At 55.6% G+C, this 12,658-nt stretch overlaps 1 protein-coding gene and 1 non-coding gene across 8 annotated transcripts in view; both read left to right on the forward strand.

Annotated features, from left to right (window-relative positions):
* Positions 1 to 12,658, forward strand: part of AP1B1 (adaptor related protein complex 1 subunit beta 1) — a 48,555-nt gene that overhangs the window by 27,624 nt on the left and 8,273 nt on the right. For 4 of the 7 annotated variants that reach the window (XM_019743076.2, XM_074321856.1, XM_074321855.1 and 1 more), the window contains exons 9-18: positions 111 to 206; positions 1,197 to 1,312; positions 1,655 to 1,820; positions 5,157 to 5,255; positions 5,682 to 5,941; positions 6,577 to 6,778; positions 7,622 to 7,642; positions 8,273 to 8,416; positions 10,954 to 11,099; positions 12,280 to 12,409. In XM_019743076.2, coding sequence (XP_019598635.1) covers positions 111 to 206; positions 1,197 to 1,312; positions 1,655 to 1,820; positions 5,157 to 5,255; positions 5,682 to 5,941; positions 6,577 to 6,778; positions 7,622 to 7,642; positions 8,273 to 8,416; positions 10,954 to 11,099; positions 12,280 to 12,409 — 1,380 coding nt within the window. The remainder of the gene's footprint in view (positions 1 to 110; positions 207 to 1,196; positions 1,313 to 1,654; positions 1,821 to 5,156; positions 5,256 to 5,681; positions 5,942 to 6,576; positions 6,779 to 7,621; positions 7,643 to 8,272; positions 8,417 to 10,953; positions 11,100 to 12,279; positions 12,410 to 12,658) is intronic. The other 3 variants (XM_019743078.2, XM_074321858.1, XM_074321857.1) reach the window with 1 other exon arrangement.
* Positions 11,650 to 11,746, forward strand: LOC141569312 (small nucleolar RNA SNORD125). The gene has a single exon (XR_012492811.1). It is a non-coding gene; the product is annotated as a small nucleolar RNA SNORD125 (small nucleolar RNA).

Raw genomic sequence — 12,658 nt, forward strand, 5'->3', positions numbered from 1 at the left:
AGAGGCAGAATCCTGTTCTTCTAGGAGTCTGTGCATCCCCACTGCTTGGGTGTTCCAGGAGGTTGCCCCACCAGATCCCTCCAACCCCATCTTCTCTGTTTGGGCCACAGGTCTTGGCAGAGCTTAAAGAGTACGCGACAGAGGTGGATGTGGACTTTGTACGGAAGGCTGTGCGAGCCATTGGCCGCTGTGCCATCAAGGTGGAGGTGAGGCTCTGGGATTCTGTCCTCACCTGGGGAGTGGGAGGGGAAGAAAGCAGAAACCAGGAAACCAGTCTGATGGGAGCAGAATCTGCCATCTGCTCATAGTCCGGGAATGCCGGAGGGTCATCACCAGAGCCCCCAAGGCACCCATTGTGCACATTTGGGTGGGCTCCTTCTTACTCTGTAATCTCCGTTAAGCCTTTGAGTTGTTGCAGATGAAATGAACCTATTATAATCACAGGTTCTCCTGAAGCATTAGCTAAGAGAACAGGGCAGCCCCAGCTGATGGTTGCCCTGGTAGACTTAGCTTTCAATTCATGGAGCTTTGGGGCAGGGGCTCTGCCTGTCAAACGTTCTGGCAAGTATGATTCAGCTGTCCATGCACGTCTTGCTCCAGCTCCCGAGGACTAGCCAGACGCCCATGTCCTGGCATTTCTTCCCTCCCATTCTCTTCCTATGGAGATGTTCCTTGCCCACTGAGTTGAATTTCCTTAAATGGGTCCACTGGGGGCTAGAGAATCCTGGGACAGCTGGTCAACACAGCGCCTTGGGACATTTTCCCCTGGCACCTGTGATGGCATCCTGAGAAATTTCTCCTACAAGGGCATTAGTGCAGCATGTTGGAATTAGGGGGTGGGGAGTGTCTAAGCAGAGCTTTTCTAAGTTTTTAGTCATGGGAGACCATTTGGGGAAATAAGTGGAAGTGAGGTAGCGTCAGGCTGCCCTCAGGGCTTGGCCTGGAGGAGCTCCGAGGACTCCCCACTCGCAGGAGCTCCACTGGCCTTCTCCTCAGTCTAAGTCTATCTGCCTCTGTCCCTGCCATCCCAGGGCCGTCATTTTGTACCCATTCTACCCCGTTATCTGGGGACAGTGTTCTGTTCTCCTGCCATGACAAGGAACAAGATGTGACTGAGCCCTTGGCCCAGGCACAGTCAGCAGGGCGCTGTCGGAGGTGGGTGCAGGGGCCGTATCCGCAATCTCCTCTCCCCACAGCAATCTGCAGAGCGCTGTGTGAGCACGCTGCTTGATCTCATCCAGACCAAGGTCAACTACGTGGTTCAGGAAGCCATCGTGGTCATCAAGGACATCTTCCGCAAGTACCCCAACAAGTAGGTGCCCGCCCCTCCCAGTGTGGGTGATGCGGCTCTGCTGGGCTCGGGGGCGTGGGGAGGAAAAGCGAGGAGGAGCCTTTCCTCTCTCCTTACTTCTCTGCCACAAACAGCATTCTCAAAAGAAACGCTTTGTTTTTTCTTACTGCTCCTGAGCTGCCCCTCCCCTCCTCTGCTCCCCAGAGCAAAAGAAGAACTAAAATGTAACAGATAAAACTCAAATCCCATTGCTCACCACCCTCTCCATTCCGGCATCTGCCTGTCTTTCCTGGCCCCTGCTGGGCCTCCCGAGTTGCCCCGGCTCCTTCAGTGCTCACATGTCGGCTGTGTGCTGGTCTCCAGGTATGAGAGCGTGATTGCCACACTATGCGAGAACCTGGACTCCCTGGATGAGCCCGAGGCGCGGGCTGCCATGATCTGGATTGTGGGCGAGTACGCCGAGCGGATTGACAATGCCGATGAGCTGCTGGAGAGTTTCCTGGAGGGCTTCCATGATGAGAGCACCCAGGTGAGCTGTCGAGTGGGCCGGCTCAGGCCAGGGTGTGGGTCATCACCACTGTGGTCCATCCTGCTCTGAACCTCTCCCCTCAGCCAGCAGGCCGCAGGGCCTTGCCCCTCCTAACACGGCACTGATGGTGTGGACAGACAGATAAGTGATGTATGGGTGATAGGTGTGGCCCCTTTTCCCCCCACACTACCGTACCTGAGGGGAACATGTGAGGACGGCCTCCAGTGGTGTGCCTTGAAGGCAGACAGAGCTTTCTGGTTTTGTTTTTGTATTTTTCTTGGGATAGATAATACATTGACTTGGTTCAAAATTGAAAAGATAGGGAAGGATACATATAGTGAAAATTCTCTTTCCCACCGCTTTCCCGGCTAGAGTTCTCCCAGAGGTCACCAGTGTTATTTATTGGTTTCTTGGGGATACTTCCAGATAGAGTTTAGAAATACACCAGCAGGTATACACAAATTTCTGTATACACGTAAACATACACGTACACAGTCGATTCTTGTTATTTGTGGTTCTTATGTTCTGTAAAGTCACTGAATTAGCAAGGAAACCATTGCTCCCAGGAGAAATACAGAGTTGGGTTCCTACGAGCCTCTGGTCCCAACATTTTTAGTCTGCTGGTCAACCCATAGCCTTGTTTTACTTGGTGTTTCTGTTTAAACACACCTTGTTTAATATACGTTATTGATTCGTTAACATTGAACTCAGGGCGCCGACAGCACTACAGCTCATGCCTAAGCCAAGCTTCCCTAACACAGGCATTCTCTCCATGAGGCTCTTCACAGCTACTTGCACTTAGGAACACTAGACAGCACTTCAGCACTACACTTGGCCACTTTAAACAGAGAAATCACCCACAAAAAGCACCAAAGTGTGAAAGACATGAGTAGACTGAAAAGGACACTTGTTTATGATGTGAGAATGAAAAGGTAGTGTCGCCTCTTTTGACCTCAGCTGGGAATATATATGTCAGGTAACTCGGATTTTGCACTGCTCTGCATGTGTCTGTGAATGACCGTGAAAGTGCCACGAGCATTGATGTTGGGGTTACAAGTAAATTTTAGCAAGTAGGCACATTTGTAAATATGGACGGTAGAAATAACGAGGATTGACTCCATACATATTTCCCTCTCATATATTTGTAAACACTACTGATAGCATACTATACAAATTCAAATTGTTCAGCACCTTGCATTTTTCCCTTGGAAATATATCTGAAGGCCCTGCCGTTATTAATTGGTCCCTGGGGTGGGGAAATAAATCCAGGCTTCTCCTCTGTTGGGTGGCCTGGAGCAAGTTCACCTCACCATGCCCCTTTCCTGGTCTCTGGTACAGGGCTCCTGCAAAGCTTATTGGGTGATGTGGGTAAACTGCCCACCCCAGGGCTCAGCAAACAGGAGCCGTGTGGTGGTGTTCTAATTAACTGGCCTGCTCCCTTTGCCTCCTGGGTTCACAGCACAGTTCAGAGCTTTTATAAGAATTCTCGTCTGGTGCTTTGCAGTTGGGAAACCTATTTCAGATTCTCTGTGAGCCTCCTTGTTCTAGGTTCCTAGGCCTCTCCGAGGGACAGGAAACTCATGTTGGCCAGCGTGGTACGTTAGCCCAGCCTGCCTCTGTCCCCTGTGTGGATGGCAGAGGCAGCAGCATCATTGCAGGAGGGCTGTTGGGAGGTGGGAGGAGCTGGGCTCCTGGGCGGAGTCCCAGACCGAGTAGCAGACCAGACAGTGATGAATGACTCCAGGCAGCCAGCTGACCTGGGTTGTGAAGAACTTGGTAAAGAGTCCCTGTGTGGTGGCCGTGCTGATATTGATGATGGTGATGACAGCTGTTGTGTGTTGAGCAGAATACATAATAGATTCTTTGTTTGTTGTCTTACTGAGTTTTCCATGAACCCTGTGAGGTAGTATACCCATTTTATAGATGAGGAAACACTCAGAGAAGTGAAATGACTTGTCCAGGATCACCCAGCTGGGAAGTGATAGAACCAGAGTCCACATGAGGTGTGATCTAACTAGCTCCAAGTCAGCGGCCGTGAATTGCCGTTTGCAAAGTTCACAAGAACCCCCGAAGTAGGCCACACCTCTCCCTCACCAGCTGGCTTTCTCTAGGCTGGACAGCCAGGGTCTAGAGCCAGGGCCAGAAGCCAGTCCCGGGGCTGCCTCCTGCCTTGGAAATAGCCCACTGCTCCTCTGCCACTGGCTCATGTGTAACCAAATCACAAGGACTCTGCATCACCCATTCCCAGAGAGAGACCACCTCCCCTCCATCCTGCCTCCTGCTGTCATTCCAACCTGTGTACCCGGTAGTTCAGCCCTTTGTTTCTGTAAGTGCCCTCTTGCTGGACAGGCCCAGCATGTGCTGCCAGGTCCACTCCCGCCCTCTTACTGCAGGCCTGTGCCTGGCACAGCCCTGGCTCAGGAGCCTCAGGCTGCCCTCTTTTCCCAGGACTGGCAAAAATGAGATGCAGCTAAGGAAGGACTGTGTGCAGAGGGTTATTCTTTCAGAGATGTCTCTTCAGTCAGCAAGTTTTCCTTAAGGGCCTGCTACACACTGAGTACTCGACTGAGGAATAACCAGGGATTCAACTGTGACAGACACGCCCTGCCCTCAGGGGGCTCTCTCCACAGGACAGCCCAGTGGCTGGAAAGCATTTCCAATCCAGTGGGGGACGCGGTGTTGATGGGGAGTGGCGGTGCAGGAGGCTGCAGAAGCCTGTGGGGGCTGGGGTCGGCATGAGTTCAGAGGGGTAAGGAGGTTTTGGCCAAGCCGAGGGCAGCAGGAGGCATGCGCAGGTGAAGGCAGCAGCCAGTTAAGAGGTGGAGGCTGAGCAAGGCCTGGGCAGAGATGGTTCCCACCCTCGGGTAGAAGCGCAGCTCCTCAACGACAGGCTGGCTCTGTGGGCCCCGATGGTCCAGTCCCCTGGACCGCACTAGCACCACCTCCACTTGTTGATGGTGGTCCCTTTAAGAAGCTTACCAGCTACACGTGTTGCCTTTTTTAAGCTGTGAGCTCCTTGAGGCCTGGGAGGCCGGGAGCCCTGACAGGTTTCTGGGACCCTAAGGCTGGGCAGCAGCTCCTGGCCTGTGTAGGGTTGCCAAGTGGTACAGCGGCCAGCTCCTTCCTGAGTGGTAATGCCAAGGTCCAGGCCACTCAGCACTACCAACACCCCCTGTGGCCTTAGTCCGTGTTCCATGGCCACTCCCAAACCTAGGAAAGCCGTTCTCCACTTGCGGGGCCTTAGAACGCTCTTTCCCTCTTCAAGGCCCTCATTTGGTTTCCTGCTGTCCCCACCCGAAGCTCACACTCTTCCTTGTCCCCTTTGTCTTCCCGCAGGTGCAGCTGCAGCTGCTGACAGCTATTGTGAAACTCTTTCTGAAGAAGCCGACAGAGACCCAGGAGCTCGTGCAGCAGGTCCTCAGCTTGGCCACTCAGGTGGGTGCCCCAGCCTCCCCGCTGTGCCCAGCACAACTCTTGCTCCACAAGGGGCGCTTCAGCCCAAGGAGCCAGACCTGGGTGGTCAGGCCCCTAAGAATGCCACTGCTGTGGGTCTGGCCCCAGCATGATCCAGAAGGCCTGCTCCGGGAGCTCGGCCATAACAAATCAAGAGGGAATGGGGTCAGGTGGTGAAATGGAGACCGACTGTCAGTGAGAGAGGAGAGGGAAGTCTGAGAACCAGGGGTTTATATGAGGGCAGGGAGGGCAGACTGCCCATCGAGGGGAGTGGGGACTGGAGACGGGAGCTCGAGTGGAGGATCTGGGAGGCCACGTCCATTCAAGCTGCTCCTTCCCCTTCTTCCCTTTCCCCTCCCCCGGTTGCTCTGCTCTGAACTTCATGGGCTTCTCATCACCCCCCACAAGGACTCCGACAACCCGGACCTGCGGGACCGCGGCTACATCTACTGGCGCCTGCTCTCCACTGACCCAGTGGCTGCCAAGGAGGTGGTGTTGGCCGAGAAGCCGCTCATCTCTGAAGAGACGGACCTCATCGAGCCCACGCTGCTGGACGAGCTCATCTGCTACATCGGCACACTGGCCTCCGTCTACCACAAGCCGCCCAGCGCCTTTGTGGAGGGGGGCCGGGGTGTGGTGCACAAGAGCCTGCCGCCCCGCACCGCCTCGTGAGTGAAGCGGCCCGTCGCGGGCTGAGCCTCCCACCTCCTTCCTCAGTTCAGTAGCTCGGGTTCAGGCCTGAAGTGATGTTCCCTGGCGAGGTCTGAGTCTGAGAAAATTATGGTTCTAGAGACCCTTTTTTGAGTGGTTACTACACACCAGGTGTTGACTAGGTGAGCTCATTGGTGCCCTAGACCAGCACGTAGAGATGTCCCCATTTAACAGACTAGGACGGTAGGCATGGAGAGTGCCTGCTGCAGCATCCCACAGCCAACGAGCTGGGCTCAGGCCTGAGTTTGTCTGATTCCAGAGTCACGTTCTCGCTTTCCTCCTCTGCCACTCCCAGGTGGTGGGTTTGGCTTGGTTGCCCAGTCTTCTGGGGACTGACATCCAGTCTGCTCTTTAGATTGGGCTAAGTGTTGGAAATACAGATGTTCCCTCCTTTCACTCATTCCCATGAATCTGGATCTCGTGGAAAGCCAAACACATGGATAAGTGGGGGAAGAAGGGGCACGTAGACCGCCCCTTCTGGGACAGTGAGGAGACGCATGTCCTAGGGGCGGGTCCTGGAGACTGCGGACTCGGACCTCCCTCAGACAGCCCGACCCCCACCCTGCTGACCCTCTTCCGCCTGTGTCTGCAGGAGCGAGAGCACAGAGAGCCCTGAGACAGCCCCTCCTGGAGCGCCTTCTGGCGAGCAGCCAGATGTCATCCCTGCCCAGGGCGACTTGCTAGGTGACCTCCTTAACCTGGACCTTGGACCCCCGGTGAGCGGCCCACCCTTGGCTACCTCCTCGGTGCAGATGGGAGCTGTGGACCTTCTTGGTGGTGGCCTTGACAGCCTGGTACGTCCCGGGAACCCCTCTGGATGACATTGATAATGATCTTCAGAGGCGCAATCATTGAACACCTTTCCTGTGCCAGGCACCAGGTACCTCTGCCTGCGAAGGTGATCATGTAGCTCCCTATTTATAGGTGAGAAAACAGGCTTACAGAGACTAGCATAGCTGCTAAGTAGCAGGCATAGGACTTAGCTCTTTACCAGGCCCTGAGGCCCAAGGGATTTGGGACAGTGTAGGGCCAGGCCTAGCCCCTTCCTCCAAGTCTGATGCTGCAGGCACCTTGGCCATAGGACAGGAAGAGCCAGACCTGTGTCCTCTTCCCGCCATACCCGGCACCAGCTGGGGGCAGTAGCCCAGCAGGCCTGAGCGAGACCCATGAGCGATCAGAGACAGCCCTCCTCCCCTGCAGAAGGGGTGGTGAGACCGGCCTGGGTATCTCCCTGGAACTTCTTCAGGCAGCTGGTAGAGCCAGGTAGAGTGGGCAGCTGGTAGAGCCAGAGCCTCTGTCACTTGGCCATGTCTGGCTCAAGTCCCCAAGGCTGTGACCCAGGAAAGGGTAGGAAGGGCCATGGTACAGGATGTGGGTGGTGGGGTAAAGCCAGGGGGTTAGTGCCCTTCATACAGACGGTCTGGGCCCCTCCTAGGCCTGGCATAGCCTTGCACCAGACTCATCTCAGATAGGGCAGCAGTAACTAATTTTCTCTCTCTCTCTCTCTCTCTCTCCCACCCCTTCTCCCCTCCCCCCTTCCCCTCTCTCTCTTTCATTTCTCTTTGTGTCCTCCTTCCTGGCTTTTCTCTGTGCATGTGGCTGCCTGTTCTCTTCACCCTGCCTGCTTCTGCTTGGAGATGGGGGATGAGCCTGAAGGGGTACGGTTCAACCCTTGTGTCACCAAGCCTTTGTCCCAGCTCCTCCTGAGAGCGCTGGCCCAGCATCCCAAGGGTCAGATGATGTCCAAGCAGTCTCTCCCTGCAGAGCCCTGGCCTTCTGTCCAGTGTGCTGGCAGCCTCTGCCTTGACTGTCTGGTGTCTAGCTGCCCCTGGGTCTCCATATCCATGAATTCCTCACCCATCCTCGCCACCCTGTGACAGAGTTGTCTTGTCATCCTGAGGGTCGCCAGCCACTCTGTCCCCACAGCCCCTCTCTGACGTTCTGGAGGGCACACTCCATCTGCTTAGCACAGTCCCAGCATAGCAGTGTGTCTCAGGCACCCCCTTTATCTGTGGGCTGAGTGTTAGCTTGTGAGTGTCCCCAGCCCTTTCCCAGAGGTCACCCCTGAGACTCAAGGCTTGCAGGGTAAGGAAGGGCTTGGCCTCTCTTCTCCACCCACTTCACTTGTCTTGTCTCTGCAACTTAGACTTGATGTGATGGCAGCCCTGTGGGACCCCCTCCTGTCTTACCCCCCTATTTTCTGAAGAGCCAGGTGGCTCTGCTCATCCTGGGCCCCTGATGTCCCTGCCTTAGATGCCTGACTCTGACCCCTTGTCTTTCCTTTCCAGATCGGGGGCCCCAACTTCGTGACTCCCCCAGCAGCTGCAGTACCAGCCAACCTAGGAGCACCCATGGGCAGTGGCCTGAGTGACCTCTTTGACTTGACCAGTGGCGTGGGCACCCTGTCAGGATCATACGTGGCCCCCAAAACAGTAAGTACCACCCTTCTTCTTGTGGCAAGAGCAGAGAGAAATTAGAGATTGATGTGTGGGCTCCTTAAATTCTGCAGAATTGGCTCAGGCCAGCAGACATGAGCTCCAGGAGCAGCTGTTAGCCAACACGATGCTGAGGGCAGCGGGGGCTGTGGGAGCACAGGGAGAACATGCTGCATCAGGCATGGGCGGGGTGCTGGGGAAGGGGTCCCAGAGGGAAGCTGGATCTCAGGCCTGTAGACCAAGTCAGAATTAGCTAGGCAAAAGTGGGGAGAGGGCTCCAGGCCAAAATAACAGCCTGTGGAAAGGCCTGGAGGTGAAGGAGAGCCCAGCACCTTCTAGGGAACTGGCAAAAGTCCCATCTGTTTGGAGTAGTGCTATCTGACTCCATGGCCCTCATTGATAATAGACATCTTATAATGCCCCCTTTCTCTTCTATCCTTAAATGAGATTTGTGGACCGTGGACCCACTTACACATGTAATTTCAAAATTAATCAAAAGATGCTCCTACCGCATAGAGGAGACATAAAAGGAAAAGAATAAAATGATGTATTTCAGTGTTGTGAAGGCTTGGGCATGCCCACCCCAGACGATGCCCTCACCAGGCATCACAGGGCTGCCAGGAATATAAAGCCTGGAACTGGCCTTCGGGCAGGTGGCCCTCAGGGAACTATGTGTTCATTTGAGGTCAGGAGAAGTCAGGGCAGGCTTCCTGGAAGAGGAATCATTCCATCATGGGAAGGACTTTCCCCACTACCTTAGTCATAGGATGTTCAGGATGCGGCTGCTCTCCTTTCAGAATCAGTACGTATGTTGTCTGCATTTTCCTAACAGCATTGTGACTACCTAGAATTATTTGTCCCATGTGTATTTCCCCACCCCGCCTGTGGGGATAAATACATTCTCCAAACTTCCTGGTCAAGGGGGATGAGGTTCTCTGTGTACAAGATCTTGGAGTTCCTCAAGCATTTGGACCAGTAGGTAGTGACAGTTCATTGGTTCCTCCAGTAAACAAATGTTCAGGGTTAGTTCTGTTAGAACCTGTGCTAGATTCCATGAACCCACAGTGACCAAGAGAGATGAGGTCCCCATCTCAGCAGTCAGACATGGTGACAGAAAGATAGCCAGTTCTACAAGAACCTGGGGAAGGAGGCCTGATGGAGAGGCGGGGCCCAGGGAAGTCACCTGACAGGACTTCCTGCTGAGTCATAGCTGAGAACTAAGCCGTGTGCTTTGCCCTCACAGATTTGTGCAGGAGAAGCAAAGGATGATCAGGGTTAGGAAGTTTGGGGGGTGGGTAGGGATGGGCATGGGGAAGCACTTTCCAAACAGAAGGAGTAGCGTGTGTGTGTGGGGACCAGAGCAGCAGGTGCCAGCAGACCCCGGGGAGGGCAGAGCACCAGGCTATAGAAGCCATGGGCAAGTGGGAGCCATTGCAGGGTTGGAAGGGTTTTATAAGGTACCATGATCAAATTTGCATTTTAAAAGATGACTTTAGCTGCTATGGAAATTGGGGAGAGGAATTGGGGCAGCCACATGGCGGCCGCCATCTTACCTGGTGAACTCTGATGGCAGCTCAGACACAGGTGGTGCCTGTAGAGAGGAAAGAAGCGGAGGGCCTGGCAGCAGATTGGAGCAGGTAGCATTGGCAGGACTGGCTACATAATGGTGGAAGGGGTCATGGTGGGCTGAGGACTGTTGCCCAGGTGGCTCTGAGTTTCCTGGTGTTAGCAACTTGAGAGACGGTGGGACATTTGCTGACACAGGGCACCTTGGAGAAGCTGTGTAGGGGGCCTGAGCCGTTTGCCCTGCTGTGGGCTGTCTGAGTAAGAATAGCAGCCTGAGAGGCATTTGCATGTCCACAGGGTGATGCCAGCAGGTGTCCTGCATGGGCAGGGCTTTCATTCCAGCCATTTGCTCAGCAGACACTCCCTGAATACCTCTAGGGAAGGAGTCTGGGGGTGGGCTTCCCTGAGGAGACAGCTCTTAAGCTGAGATTCAGGTGACAGGGGCCGCCAAACAGCAGCGGGCAGGCCAGGCAAGAGTCCTCTTAGGTCCTGTCCTTGGTCAGACTGGTTTCTACAATTAAAGGCCAGCCCGGCCTTCTTCCAGGGAGGACAGTCTGTGACGCCAGGGTGGCCTGAGGCTCTGGCTGAGGCCCAGGACGGCCTTGGGCTCTCTGCTCTCCTTGGCTGGGAGCCTGCTTGTTCTCGCTTTCCTCAGCCCTGCTTCCTCACTGTTCCTTCTGTGACCTCTGAAGACTTGGGTCAGCCCTTGGGCACACCAGCACCTCCCTCCCCAGAGCTGCTGCATTCCTCTGCCACGCTGTGCTGGTGGCCCTGGGTGGGCCATGCAGGGTCCTTCTCATCTCAGGATACACATGGTCGGCCCCTGGTGATAAAAGCATGTGTGGTCAATCTGGAAGGCACCTTCAGGAGAGAGAGAAGGAGTGAGGCGGAGGGAGAGGGGGCTGTTGAGTTTTGGGAGAGTGGCACACACTGGCACCCCGCCCCCCACCCTCCTTTCTTCCCTGCAGGTCTGGCTCCCAGCCATGAAGGCCAAGGGGCTGGAGATCTCGGGCACCTTCACTCGCCAGGTGGGCTCCATTTCCATGGACCTGCAGCTGACCAACAAGGCCCTGCAGGTCATGACCGACTTTGCCATCCAGTTCAACCGCAACAGGTGAGCCCCCTGAGGCCAGCCTGCCTAGAGCCCATGCTGGTGCCTGCAGGCGGGGCTCAGGGCTGCCGGGGGCCTGGTGCCTCTTTTCTGGTGAAGGCAGGTGTTCCTCACAACCACAAGTCAGGCTAAAGTTCTCTAAAGCGGTGATTTCCCTCTCCAGTGACCTCTTTATATGGACTCCAAAGGACCAGGCAGAGGGAGTAGGGCATCTCCTCTTTTTTTGCCTTCCTCCACTGCCCAAAGGGGTATATTACTGACACAGTCCCCAGTTTCAGCCTAGGAGCCTGCCTTTGGCAAGCACCCCACATAACAGGAGCTTGGAGCCCCCTTTCCAGGCCTGAGTTGCTTCCAGCTCTGAGGCGGATGGGGAGTGGGCCTGCCTGCCAGCAAAGGATTAAACTGTCAGACAGGACCTCTAGGCGCAGTGGCTGCTCCGGGTTCCTCACCCTCTCCAGGTTCCCTGCACTGGGGGTCAGTGGGGAAGGTCTCCTGTCTGGCACCACCAGGGTCTCCATGGACCAGGCCAGCTAGGCCAGCAGGGCTCTCTGGGGAACCAAGCAGCCTCTCCTGATGATTCTTCTTCCTGAGCAGCTCTAGTGATGAGCAAACTGAGCCTCTAAGAAGTTGACTGAAGGGGCTGCTTTCTCAGGGAGAGCCTGCGGGCCAGTGGGTCCTGACCCTCTGTCAGACCAGGGAGGGTGACAGCTACTCATCTTGTGATCTGGCCAGTTCTGGCCCAGAAAGTAAAACCCTGCATGTCACTTGGCAAGGTCACATCCCTCCTGGGACATGGGAATTGGCAGCAGTGACTTGGGCATTCACAGAGTTTCCAAGTGAGAAGCAGCTTAGAGGCCCCTGGTGTTAGATGAAGTTCCTTGAGGGCAGGACGGGGCAAGGCCATGCTTATTGGATCTGCCCAGGGCCGAGCCCAGAGGAGAACGAGGAGCAGAGGTGGGCTTCAGGCCTGCAGCCAGCCTGAAATTCCCCCCGTCCTCATGGCCATTGAGGGCCAGAGGACGCAGGTCAGGAGGTTGTCCTTTTGCCTGGGCTTGGGCCTGAGGTGAGGCTGGCCTGCTGGAGAGGCTTCTTGCCAACCACTGCCCCAGCTCCCGACCTGAGGAGCCCACCATGTCAGCACCTGCTCCCCCTGCCATCCCTGTGGGGGCTTCTCTCTCCCCAGCTTTGGCCTGGCCCCCGCCGCCCCCCTCCAGGTCCACGCACCACTCAGCCCCAACCAGACTGTGGAGCTCTCTCTGCCTCTCAGCACGGTGGGCTCAGTCATGAAGATGGAGCCTCTGAACAACCTCCAGGTGTGTTCCCCGCAGGACCAAACACCCGGTCCTTACCCATCCACCCTCGGGGAGGAGTCTGATGGGAAGGGCTGGGCCTGGCCTGTGTCGGCAAAGGGCTGCATCTGTGAAGTCGGGCTCTAGGCCACAGATGTGACAAGGAGGCCCCATCAGAGGGGACGAAAGGGCGTGGTTCCCAGGAAAGGCATGTGAGAGAATCTGCTCAGGTGGGGGGTGCAGGGAGCAGGGCCTTTCCTGAGGCCTCAGAGG

Source organism: Rhinolophus sinicus, linkage group LG16 (assembly GCF_036562045.2).
Source record: "Rhinolophus sinicus isolate RSC01 linkage group LG16, ASM3656204v1, whole genome shotgun sequence".
Lineage (NCBI taxonomy): Eukaryota > Metazoa > Chordata > Mammalia > Chiroptera > Rhinolophidae > Rhinolophus > Rhinolophus sinicus.